This window comes from Chiloscyllium plagiosum, chromosome 22, assembly GCF_004010195.1.
Source record: "Chiloscyllium plagiosum isolate BGI_BamShark_2017 chromosome 22, ASM401019v2, whole genome shotgun sequence".
NCBI classification, from domain to species: Eukaryota; Metazoa; Chordata; class Chondrichthyes; order Orectolobiformes; family Hemiscylliidae; genus Chiloscyllium; species Chiloscyllium plagiosum.
Window position 1 is genome coordinate 14,485,032 of NC_057731.1, and position 13,540 is coordinate 14,498,571.

General features: G+C 39.7%; 1 protein-coding gene across 1 annotated transcript in view; it reads left to right on the forward strand.

Moving 5' to 3' along the window:
* Window positions 1–13,540, forward strand: part of hectd2 (HECT domain containing 2) — a 102,387-nt gene that overhangs the window by 36,998 nt on the left and 51,849 nt on the right. Inside the window, exons 4-6 of the mRNA XM_043712450.1 lie at window positions 587–689; window positions 3,191–3,280; window positions 4,004–4,068. Of these exons, the coding sequence (XP_043568385.1) occupies window positions 587–689; window positions 3,191–3,280; window positions 4,004–4,068 (258 nt within the window). The remainder of the gene's footprint in view (window positions 1–586; window positions 690–3,190; window positions 3,281–4,003; window positions 4,069–13,540) is intronic.

The window sequence follows — 13,540 nt, forward strand, 5'->3', positions numbered from 1 at the left end:
TCATGCGAGAAGAAGTGAATCTGAACTTCATAGAACATAGCTGAGTTTAGTTAATAATGAGAAGCAAACATGTGGACATAACATGGTTACTGCTCATTAGTGCGATTCAGAACTCACCGTTTAAATCCTAAGCGGAAAATTAGATGTATTTTTCTTGACATCAAGAATCTGATTTTTCCCTTTCTGCTGTACTTTCTCACCAATTCTCACACCACTTAAGGGAATGGAAAGATTCACCAATGTATATTATCAAGACAAAAAAAAAGTGAAATTCCCAGAAGTCCCTGAATTGAGTTATGATAATTAGAAGAGCCTTAAAGACTTTACAAAAGGGGGAAGTTTCTTATTTAGAAGTCATGAACAATGTTAAGTGTTTCTTCTATTCAATCGATCTTCTATTCAATTCAAAGTTCATCTGTTCCTGGGCGTGGAAAGAAAACTTTTTATATGATGAAGTTCTGAACCAGGATAGACCACAATTAAGGGACATAGCACCATTCACCATTCAATAATATGCTTTTTAATTAAACTAAATCTTGTTGGTTTGATTAACAAACATAATGGAGAAGATTTTTTTTAATTTCAGAGAAGATGTAGAAAAGGCCAAGATATCAGGAGACTGGACAATTGTACATGATTTTTATTCAACAACATTTGATTCTTTCCTGGAGATTAATGCAACTTTCAAGGTAAATAGACAACACATACTGTTGTATTTTGCTCCAGTAATAATTTTAGGCTAGCTGTTATCCATTGATTTGGTTCTAAATGCACAGAAAAGATAATCAACATTTTCAGGTTATTTTGAAGTTTTTGGGTATCTGTATTTAATGAGACACATTTCAGAATGGTGCCTATGTTTCATTCCCATAAAACTCAGTGATCATGGTGGCTCAGTGGTTAGCACTGCTGTCTCACAGTACCAGGACCCGGGTTTGATTCCATCCTTGGGTGACAGTCTGTGTGGAGTTTGCACATTCTCCCCGTGTCTGCGTGCGTTTCCTCCGGGTGCTCTGATTTCTTCCCACAATCCAAAGATGTACAAGTTAGGTGAATTGTCCATGCCGCAGTGTTCAGGATACGTAAATAGTCAGGGGTTAAATGTAGGGGAATGGATCTGGGTGGATTATTCTTCGGAGGGTTGGTATGGACTTGTTGGGCTGAAGGGCCTGTTTCCATAATGTAAGGATTCTATGATAATGCTCAATCAAAGAACCCAACAACTGGAAGATCACACTGTCCTTGTGATCTCTTTGCATTTGTAAAATATCTTTGGGCTTTGCTGAATTTCACTTCCCTACATATTTGCATTCTTGCCTTTGCTTTCCCAATTTACTATTTTAATTTCTTCCTGGATTTCCTATACTCCTCCAGTCTATCTGCTATATTGAATTCCTCTTATTTGACATATGTTTCCCTTTTATTGTCTAATTCTATTTTTGACATCTGGATTTGTGAGGTTCACCCTTTTCCTTGGGGGAACTCATTTGTTTTGACCACTGACTACCTCCTCTTTGAATGACTCACTATAGGATTTAATTTTCACTTCTAATTAATAATCAAATAAGTAATGTATTTAAATTTATTTACCTCTTTGACCATTACTTCTACTATTAACAATTTATACATTTGCCTGTACCTCTTTCTAATATTGAGTTGCTATCCAAACCTCTATATTGTATCAATATCTGTCGATAAGCAGATGTTACTCTGAATCCAATAACATTATCTTAATATGGAATCCCAAAAAGGATCGTTGCAAGGTTGTGTCCTCCTTCTTAGTTGTTAGCTTGAGGTTGGTATGGCAGCATCAATGAATCACAATTTTCCTTTTATTTTTGCTAATCTCTGTTGTTTCTTCTTCTGATATCCAGTATGTTAAAACCAAGATTCATTACAAGTCTTACTTATTCTTTAATCAGGAGTTAAAAAGTTTGAACTTCCTTACTTCCGGTACTTTTTACTTTTTCCTAAATTTGTCACAATTTACCATCACACATTCATGTAATTTAATAATAACGTTTAGAATTATTTCATCCATCTTGTTCCCTTCAAACCCAAGGGCTGGATCTTCAGCCTCCATTGAGGCAAGAAACAGTGGCAGAGGGGAGCTGAAAGCAGCCCTGTGGGCTTGCATGCAAGCCGTCAGCTCTTCCTCCCTCATGTCAACGTTTACAGAAATGGGGCTTGTAGGGCCACTGCCTTTCAGGTGGCAGGTGACCTATAAATTTTCAGTCAGCCTCCAGTCACCTGAAAATATTGGGGTCACTTTAATGGCCAGGAGGTAGATCCCAGAGGCAAACTGGGGAAGAATGCAACACTGCAAGCAGGCTCCGAGATCCCACTTGCCTGACTAGGTAGCTACTGCATTCAACATCCCCTCATCACCATGATGGTGGCCTAGCTACAAAAGTCATTTTTTATAATTGAGGATTTAAAGGGGTTTAGGTTGGTGGGTGTGTCTTCATATCTTGAAGCATCCTCTCTGTCTCTTAACTTATTTGCTGCCTGCTAATCCATCTCATTCCTCCCAAGTTGGAAAGCCCCTTTGGTCTTCCAGCTTCAGTGCCTGCCCAACATTTGGACACCTGCCTCCAGGCCAATTTAGTCAATAGCCCAATGGAAATTGAAATGTGTCTGTTACCCCTTTGCCCTTCTTGGAGGTTGGGAGGTGGTGGGTAGGTATGTAGGAAGGGAACGTTCAGGATCCTGAAATAACCCTGACCGCTGTTTCCCCTGAAATAAATTCTAGCCCAATGGACCTTGTGACTTTTGTTTTTTTTTTATGTAAAGCTTGATGTTCTGGTTTTAATAAGATAAATTTGGAGACCTCTCCAAACAGAAATTACCCTTAAGACAAAGACCAGCTTTGATGCAAGTATGGCTGGTGAAAAGGATTATGCTTATGTATGTTTGACATTGTTTTATTTCTGCATTGAGATAAGTTTATAGCAGTGACATGGGTATTGCATCTTCTACATTTTTGAAATTCCATTTGAGAGTTTACTTAGTTTGAATTTATTATGTTAAGATAATAAATGAGAGTTACTTTTGCTCTTTTTTCAGGACTACATTATTTTTGCCATATAAAGCCAATAAACATTTACTGAAATGTAGATTTTGCTTTACTGTGTTAATTTTTTTATTTCATTTGAGCTAAGTCATGTTTTTATTTTTTATTAATTCATAGCGAAATGCTAATGCACCTTTCAACACATTAGATGATCCAGGCATTAATGTTAATTTAATAAACAGTGTCTATGACACCTTACTGAACACAGTGAGTATTTTTAAAATCATTTTTGCAAAATTTGAAAGTTAAGTTCACTGTATTAAATCAAACCTCTTTCAGGGAAAGGTACTTAAGAAAACTTTTAGAGAACACCATATTTACAATGCCATCACTGTATTTTTATACTGTAGCATTTAGTCTGCTGATGTATGCTAAAAGTAATGAGTTACATTGCTGGGTCCACCTCACTCTCTGCGCAGAGAAATAGTTGCTATTTGTATATGTGCTTGCTGTGATACAAATCTGTGAAGAGTAAATTGCAAGTTTGAAATAATTCATAGATATTTCTGATATTGCATTTTTATCAACTTACTGTTTTTAAAAAAAGTTGTAAAACATTTCCAAATGTTTAACTGTCAGATTGCATGTTCTTAAATGATTGAAAAAGAACTCCACTTTGAGTAAGATTTAGTTCAGGTAATGTTCAAAATTGCACACACATAATTCAGCAGAATAATAATGTGTTTCATAAAATATAGTGCTCCTCTCCTGATGGTATGGTGTACCTTCAACCTATCATACATAACACCTTGGGAGACCTGGTTGTACTTTATAAAGTTTGAGCAATATCTTCATTTGTTAAACATTGCTTACTGTGAATGCTGGCACACTGCATTTTATTTATTAAATTTAGAAAGAAAATGATGTGTTCTGTTTACAATTAAAATCATGTGAAGATATGTAACAATCTGGTGCTGTTGTTAATTTTAGCCTCAAGATATTCAAAAAACTGTTCTGAAAGGGATTATTAATAGTCTTCTGAAGAAATGGAAAGGGTAAGACTGGAATATTTTTCTAAATAAAGCTAACAATTGTTTGATATTCAGTCTGCAAATTTGTTCAAGAACCTGGGGAATGTTTGCAAAATATATACATGGTGTTAATTCTGTTCTGATTCTTCTTTATTATTATTATTATTGATCACGTTCATGGTGATTTAATGAGAGCAGGCGATGCAAGGGCAGGAAATTTCCATTTTAGATGTTCCATTTTGCTTTCATTATTTTCAGTGAAAGAAGAGAATAAGATTCGAAAATTACAGAGGAGGAGAAATACCAAGCCAAAGGAATAAGAAAAGATAAATCCCTAAATGCCCTTAAAAGATATTAATGTCCACTGTTACAACTTGTTAAAATGTTTTCTGAACATGATATCAAGAAAGCTATCATCTTTGGTGTATGGACGTATTACAGAAGAATAGGAAACAGACTATGAGCTACAAAATCCCTGGATCTAAAGGAGAGCGTTGGGGCAGAACAAGGATAGGGCTATGATTTGATATGGAATCTGGTCGCATAACGTCATTTGTCCAATCTTGTCTGTTGTGTCAAGTGTTTGCAGATAGTTATTGCACTCTTCCAATCATTTAAAATGTTGTAGGAGGCAGAATTAGCATAATGATTTGTGTAGTTTTGAAGAAGGGTCAATGGGTCTAAAATGTTGACTCTGCTTTCTTTGCACAGACCCTGCCAGATCTTCTGAGTTTCTCCAAGAATTTCTAATTTGATTCAGATTTCCAGCATCTGCAGGTTTTGTTTAGCTTAGTGATGTCCCTAGTCAGAAATCTGCCTGTTATTGTTGCCTGCTGTTATTTATAACTGGACGTGGGGAACTAATGCTCTTAGCTTTATAATTGTTTTTAATTAACAATCAGTTCAATTTTTATAAGTGGCTCCCTAAATTAATGTTTTCTGGACACACAAATGTTAATTCTCAATTGATTGTTATTTATTATGATTTGTCTTGTAATAAGTGTGTGACCTGGTTAATCAATGGTTTACAATTGCCGTGGAGAACATTAATGGTGTATAGGTGATAAAGTACATTTACACAAGTGTATATGAATAGTGCATATTAATCATTATATAAATATGGTTTGTTTCCTGTTTTAATGTTAATTTTCAACAAACAATACTTAAATTATCATCTTACACAATTTAGTAGACTAGAGAAGTTTTTTGATTTTTGAAGATGGTAAAATGGCCAATGATGGGCTAACACTGAGAAAGACACTTGAGAGGAGCCATGCTTTAGAGTCTAGGTGGAGAAGATATTAAGTAAATTTTAAAATCCAGTGATCATTTCTTAAGACATTTTGAAGGTAGTGGATGTCACGAACAGCACATATTAACTTCCACAGAATTAGAAAATTGTAATGATTTAGTTTTATGTAGCCCATGCAGCTGTCCAAGCCTTGAAGGAAATGTACCAAAATAATTTCAATCATATGGCCAAAACTAATATAAGCACTAGCAGTTCCAACTTGGTTCTCTTCATCAATTTATAATTTAAAAATGCTGCATGGACCACATAGGTAGTGGCCACCTCACTGCCTGTTCCAGGAAATGGGGTGAGTCAAAAGAAGCAGCATTTCATGATCACATTTCTTCCCCATGGTTTATTTATCTTTTCTGTGCAGAAAGCTGAGTAGATGTTTGTTCCTTTACCAACTGAAATCATGTTTCTCATTTGCTTCTCAGCCAGCTTAAAAACTCAATTGGAGAGTTATCAGATGAGGCCTGAAATGGGCCCAGAGATTGTGATACATGATTATCATGCATCTGTTTATTGTGGAACATGTAGCATGCAAACTTCCTGTAGTCTAGTATTTTTAAATGATATTAGTGTGCAGCTTACTGGTAAGCATGTATCATTCACAAGCTTAAACACATGCAACAAGCATTACCGAACACGGACTGCACTCTCAAAGCCAACCAGCCCATTTCTAGTGCATTCTGGCTGCAGAAGATTCTGGCAGGGTCAGATGCGATACTTAGTGCAGTAAATGGGAGGGAGAAGGGAAGTTCTTCACCTATGAAGGGCAAGGCTGCCCTCCATATGGACACTCAGAAGACGATAGATAGTCACCATTGTCAATATGTCAGCAGTGTATTTCCAAGAAACCGGATGTAGTACAGGAACATTTTTAATGACCTCAAGTGATTATGGAAAGTGAGTTTATCATTAAGTGTCATATTTTTCCAAATCTACCAATAGCCTCTCATACAGCTGCATTCACTGACCTCACTTCACTCACCTATCAACATTGAGGAATAACTCCTGCTGAGCATTTTTAGCTTCACCTCACCCTCATACATTTAGTACTGCTGCAAATGCCACATCCACATCTGACACCTTACACACACTATCAGCTACTTAAATATAAAGGCACATCACCCAAACACATTGTACCACTTTCACTGGCCCATTTCCCCTTTGCAGTAGATAAGATGGTCCAGAACCAGAGGCTATAAGAAAATGAGGACTGCAGATGCTGGATCTCAGAGTCGAGAGTGTAGTACTGGAAAATAACAGCAGGTTAGACAGCATCCGAGGAGTAGGAGAATCGACATTTTGGGCATAAGCCCTCCAGCAGGAATGAGGCTTGTGGGTCGGGCTGAGAGACAGGTAGCTGGGAAAGAGAGGGGAGGATGATCTGTTTAGGGTAGAATGCTGCCTGACCTGCTATGCTTTTCCAGCACTACATTCTCGACTCTGAGCTCCAGCATCTGCAGTCCTCACTTTCTCCTAGTTGGTTTCAACCTTATTACAAAGCCTCTTCCAAGAATGCCTACCTGTAGAATGCTGCCTGACCTGCTATGCTTTTCCAGCACTACATTCTCGACTCTGAGCTCCAGCATCTGCAGTCCTCATTTTGGTTTCAACCTTATTACAAAGCCTCTTCCAAGAATGCCTACCTTGGAGAAGTTCTTCTCCTCTCTCTTTTCCAGCTACCTACCCCCCTCCCATTTATCTCTCAGCCCCAACCCACAGGCCTCATTCCTGATGAAGGACTTATGCCCGAAACGCTGATTCTCCTGCTGTTCGGATGCTACCTGACTTGCTGTGCTTTTCCAGCAATACACTCTCAACCCAGAACCAGAGGTTGTCTGACCTAAGCAGATGTAAACCAATGTGGCTGCATGCTCTTGCATTAATGGAGGAAACTGAGACTATAGCTAGTTGTAAGGTGAAAAGCCATGGAAAGTGAGAGCATGTTCTGACCTAATCAATCATTTTACTTTGTACTTCTTCCACTTCCTGCAGTATCTTCTGATTTTTTTTTCAAGTTGCCAATGTTGTAAACAACCTTTTTTTTTGAACCCCCCCACCACCACCTTCCCTCATTCCAAATGTGCCCTTGTGCCTTTATCATTTTACTATCAGATTCAGCAGTGATCTTCCACATGGAGTAGGATACTAATGATGAAGAAATATAATCACTTAATCTCACACCATGTCTTCAGATACAAAATGCTGTATATACTTTATTAGGTAGCAGAGAGATATGATTTGAAGGTGTGAATCAACATGCACAAGAAGAGGGAAAGGATAACCAGATTTCAGCCTCCTGGAAGGTGAAGCTGTACTTGAGTTTTGTTAGAGAGAACTCAGATGAGGACTTTGGGGTGGTGTACAGGAAAATGCTGTTGGTATTCATAAATAAATACATTGTGCATTGAGAGACTTATTAGAAAGCTACTGTCAAGGAACTTGGAAGGATCTAGCATCAAGTCACCATCGGACTTTGTGCAGAATTTAGAGACCATTCTTTCCAGGATGGAAGGGCCAATTCTGGAAGAACATTCATAAATGTCGTGCAGCATCTGATGGCAAGTGTTTCAACTCCATTGCAGCACAATCAAAGGTCACCCAAATGTCGTGATTGTAATGAAGTCAGCCAGGTGGAATTCATAAAATAGGAGTTCCCTAATTGGACTAGTCCAACAATCCCAATCAGGGAACCCTGACTGATAGAAATAAATAGAACTGTAAGATGTCCTGTTCACTGTGATAGCTGGCTCTGAGAGAGCTGGATCAGTGCCAAGGGCTCTCCACATGTAAATAAAAGGTGATTTAGTGATGGGGTACCAGCCTCTGTGGAGTTATTCCACAACCCAATGTAGAACCTAAGACCAGTATCATGAAATATTTGCTTGCTACCATTTTGGCTGTGGATAGCTATGTTCAAAAGTTATTTAGGGATCTCTCGGCAGTCTTCCAACACATTAGTAGGATTGCCAATGCATCACTCCAGGGTGACCTTATGAAGTACAAACCTACTGACTTCTGATGATAGCATTTGTTATCTTCGACTATTAATCTGTCGGTGTCCTTGTGTTGCCTATCCAAAAGCTAACCCAGACTGCTTAGAAGATCGTATGAGGAAAGACTGAGACACTTGGGGCTGTTTTCATTAGAGAAAAGAAGGTTTAGGGGTGACTTGATTGAGGTGTACAAGATGATTAGGGGGTTAGATAGGGTTGACAGTGTGAACCTTTTCCCGCGTATGGAGTCGGGTATTAGCTTTAAATTAAGGGGGCATAGCTTTAAATTAAGGGGGGGTAGATATAGGACTGAAGTTAGGGGTAGGTTCTTCACTCAGCGAGTCGTAAGTTCATGGAATGCCCTGCCAGTAGCAGTGGTGGACTCTCCCTCTTTATGGGCATTTAAGCGGGCATTGGATAGGTATATGGAGGATAGTGGGTTAGTATAGGTTAGGTGGGCTTGGATCGGCGCAACATCGAGGGCCAAAGGGCCTGTACTGCGCTGTATTCTTCTATGTTCTTCTATGTTCTATGTTCTGTGCTGCTGTCCATATAGCAGTGATTCAGTTCAAGGTCTCAATGGCCCAGAGCTACTTGAGTTGATCCACAGTGTCCCCACTAAATTCAGCAACGTCCAGCCTTGCTTTTGCCAGTGGGATGGTATTTGTTACGGATCAGACCAAACCCCCTTAAAATATTTTAAGATAGTGGCCTAGATCCTAATCTTTTCTTATTTTATATGCAAATATAAGGCACCTGTTCCAGATACAATGTGACTGGTCAAACTACTCAACATTAAGCAAAACACAATTTATTTAAAATACAATCAAAGAAAGACTAAGTTAGAATAAAAACTCTACTGGAAAACTTAACAGAATAATAGATACAATAACTATTATTAAATAATTATTCCAATAAAGTAACATCCTATAAACACATCCCTTGGCAAAAAAGTAAAATGCAAACACAGATTCTCACATGTAGTTCTTCACTTCCAGAGAATAAGACATCAAGAGAAAATTCAGAGAGAGTAGCAGCCAGGAAACATTCACTGTAGCTTCCAACTCTGTTGAGACTCTACTAGTTTCTGATGCTACTGAAAAAAACCAAAACCCAGAAATCTGTATCTGTGAAAGCTGGCCACACCTATTCATGCTGCATTAAAATAAGACCTCACAAGCTATTTACTCAAGTGGTCTTCAGTAACCAGCCCAGTGCCTCTGCCTTGCAACCTCTTTTCAAAGAAAGGAACAAAATAATCTATTAAAGTGAAAGCATCATCATACATTAGATAAGAGCACAAGGATAAACAAAGCCATCTTCATGACCAGTACTAAGGAAATCATGGGGCCATCAATTAGAGGGAAGGTTGTGGAATCCGGATTTGAGGTTGTATTCTGTGAAACCATTGTAAAATAATATGATTGGAGTCAGTCCAACTAGAAGATGTGTTGGTTATCTCCTTGCCTTCTCCCTTCTCAGCTTCTTGTCACATCCCTGGCTGCAAGGGACATGATGAGAGAGCTGTGCAGAATACAGCAGACCATGATGATTTGCTGTAGTGAGTGTTGCAGGCAGAGGAGTCCAGGAAGCAGAAACAATGCTTGAAACCTTCAGTGGTCTCCTCTGAGATTTTATAAAGTGTCATGTTTTTATTCACACATGCTGGCCCCATGTGGCCAGATTGCACACCAGAGACATGAGTGAGGTGTTGAGTGGATAGCCCTTGTCAGTTTTTGGTTTGATGTGGCTCAAATACTGAAGGAACAATGGACAGGTGCAGTGTGGAGGCAATCTGCTTGCTGTGTTCACCAGCATGATGTGCTGAACACAACTACACAGTCAGGAAATGATACAAGGCGGTAGTGCTACATCCCAGCATATACTCCAGATGCAACAACTGCAAATTCAAGGGTCTGAAATTAATGAGATCCTGAGCCACAAGAAACCCTACCCTCCTGGAAAACTGTGTGCAAGTTCTGCCTGCTTCTCTCTGAGAAAGCTTGATTTACTCTCCTTTCTTGATGTAGAGTATTATTCATTTCTTTGATGTAATATTGTATCAGGACTTGGGAGAAGTTGCAGATGTCACTTGCTCCAACCTAGAATGATCCCAACCTGAAGGAAGTCACAGCCACTAACAATGCTGTGCAGTACCCTGCATTGAAGCTGGAACTGTCAAATTTCCATGAACACCTCCTTTATTAGGCTGAGACAATGTACACACTGTTCTTGTCATAAGGGAAGGTAAAATTAATGCTTCCTGAAGATTCTTGGTGGATATAGCCTCGTACTGGGAGCTTATCTCACCTTTCTCCTCTGTCTATCAGCAGCTTGCCCTCCTCTGCTCAGGTCGATGTGTTGCTGCCTTTTGTAAAATGGTACTTATCAGCAACCATCACAGAGAGCAAGTGGTCTGAGCAGATCCCTTAAAGTCCAAACCAAGGCCTTTTCAACATGCACCACATTTTGATTAACATTGGCACTTTCCAGAGATTTTTTTAAGTAGACAAACACTTGAGCAAATTCAGATAGAGACAGTAGAGTTTTATCAGCAGCTCACCCTGAGTTGGGGTTTAAGTAGCATTAATGGAAATGTCCTCTTCCTACTAATCAATACATGTCCAGCTCTGCTTATTTAAGAGGGACCATTAGCTGGAGTGATGAGATGAAAACTATCTACAGTTGTCAAACTAATGTTATATGCTGACTGACTTCATGATCTGTACATATTGGGTAACTACAACACACCCTCCCAACACTACTGACTTGTCTAAAATGGTGGAGAAAGTGAGGACTGCAGATGCTGGAGATCAGAGCTTAAAAATGTGTTGCTAGAAAAGCGCAGCAGGTCAGGCAGCATCAAAGGAACAGGAGAATCGATGTTTCTGGCATAAGCCCTTCTTTAGGAATCCTGAAGAAGGGCTTATGCCCGAAACGTCGATTCTCCTGGAGTCAAACATTGCAGCCAATCGTATCTGAGCCCACAAGTGCATGGGCAAAGAGTTATGTATTAATTCCAAAAGAGCCTGATGGTTCACAAGATGGTCGCTGCTGCTTTAAAGGATTGCACAAGGAAATAAAAATATCAGCAGAGCTGTTTATGAGGCCATTTCATTGAAGTATCTTTGAGCAATGACTTTCTACTGCTGCCAATGTCCAACCTCGTTTGCAAGCTTGAATCCTGCTCCCAGGCCTACATTTAAAGTAATTGTGTAATTCAGTCACAGTGGAACTCCTCATCCTAATAAGGTCAGAAGTGTAGAATTTGGCAGCTGTTTAAAATGACATTTACAGGGTGGAATTTAGTTAGTGATAAATCTTGAGGATTAACTGAGTTGGATTTACAGACTGCCCAACGTAGTGCAGTTACATTTACAGAACACATTCCAGTGACTCTGCTCAGCAGCTGGACTCCTTTCTGTGTTTGCCACACACAATTTTATACAGTATGATGGCTGTACTTTTTTGTGTTAAACTGTATCTTAAAAGGCACCCAGGGGTTTGACTGTGGAGGTTTGGTTTAAAGATTTATTTTCATTCCAAATGTGCTTAAACTTATCTGATGATATCTTGCATCTTCTGCCAGTGAGCATTACCTGGCAAAAGTGAAAGATACTCAATTATCTCAAATTGTAAAGGGTAAACGTTGCTGTGAAAGGTGATTTTTGGCGAGTTTTACTAACCTCATCCATTAAAAAGCATCATTGTCTCTGGAAGCTATGTGCATATTTGTTAGCAGGGCTCCTCACGTGTTCAGGCTGCCTTAAAGTGCTGTCACATGCACTGTAAGAGAGGGAGAATCTGCTGAGGAGAAAGGCTTTGTCCTCCCATATTTTATATTTGCATTGATGTTGTTTAAAACTATTAATTTGTGTTGTTCCTGCAACCAAAATTAATCTGTGAATGAAGTACAATTAATTTAATTACTGCGTCAGTCCACTGAATGATATGAAAGAGATATGTGTCTGTTATCAGAGCCTAAGGAGGTTGGTTAGCTCAGTTGGCTGGATAGCTGGTTTTTGATGCAGAGCGATGCCAACTGCATGGGTTCATTCTTGCACCAATTGATATTGTCATGAATGATTCTCCTTCTCAACCTCTCGCTTCACCAGAGGTATGATGACCTTCAGGTTAAGCCAGCACTAGTCGTCTCTCTTTAATGAGACAGCAGCCGTAATTGTGACTTTGTCTACCTTTTAGGACTTAAGGATTTCCTTTTCATACAATAGAATTCTCAATTTCACGGACATCTATTTCAAACCCACTGACTCACACAACTATCTTGACTATAACTCCTCCCAATACTCACCCCCCCCCCACCCCAGTAAAAACATGATCCCTTACTCCCAATTGCTCCACCTCCGACCTCAGGCTCATCCGAGAGAACAAGATCTTTCTGGACAGGACCTTCAGCGAGGTTATTACACCGAGCATACCAGACCCCAGGGGAAGAACCTGTCAGGAACAGGTTGAATCTCTTGGAAACCGTAGAGACAGACGTCACTGCCAGTCCGAGAGGCGGTCAGGTCTGCCAATCAGAAATTGGCGTGGAGGCAGAGCCGAGGAGTCAGACATCACACAGAGCCATGGTAATAGGGGACTTCATAGTGAGAGGGACTGAAAGGGGTTTCTGCGGCAACAGATGGGTTTTGAGGATGGTGTGTTGCCTTCCTGGTGCCAGGATTAAGGACATCGCAGACAGAGTCCAGAAAATCCTCAAGGGCGAAGGTGAAGTGCCAGACATGGTGGTGCATGTTGGCACAAATGACGTCGGGAAGAAGAGGAAGGACATTCTTCGGAGAACTCGGAAGAAAGCTGAAAAGCAGGACATCCAGGGTGGTTATCTTTGGTTTGCTTCCAGTTCCTCAAGCTGGAGAGGACAGGAACAGGGAGATAAGGGACTAGAATGTGTGGCTGGGGAACTGGGGAAGCAAGGACTTAAATTCTTGGATCACTGGGGTATATTTAGCGGTAAGGATAAATTATACAAGAGGGACGGGTTGCACCTTAATAGGTGGGGGAACCAGCATTCTGGCAGGTAGGTTTGCCACTGCAACACAGCTGCATTTAAACTAAATAGCGGGGGGGAGGGGACAAACTGGAAGTTTAAGAAGGAAGTTAAAGGGAAAGTTAGAACAAGAGAAGTCAAGAAAGACAACAGAATCAATGAAACAGAAAACTCAAAAAAGGATCATGC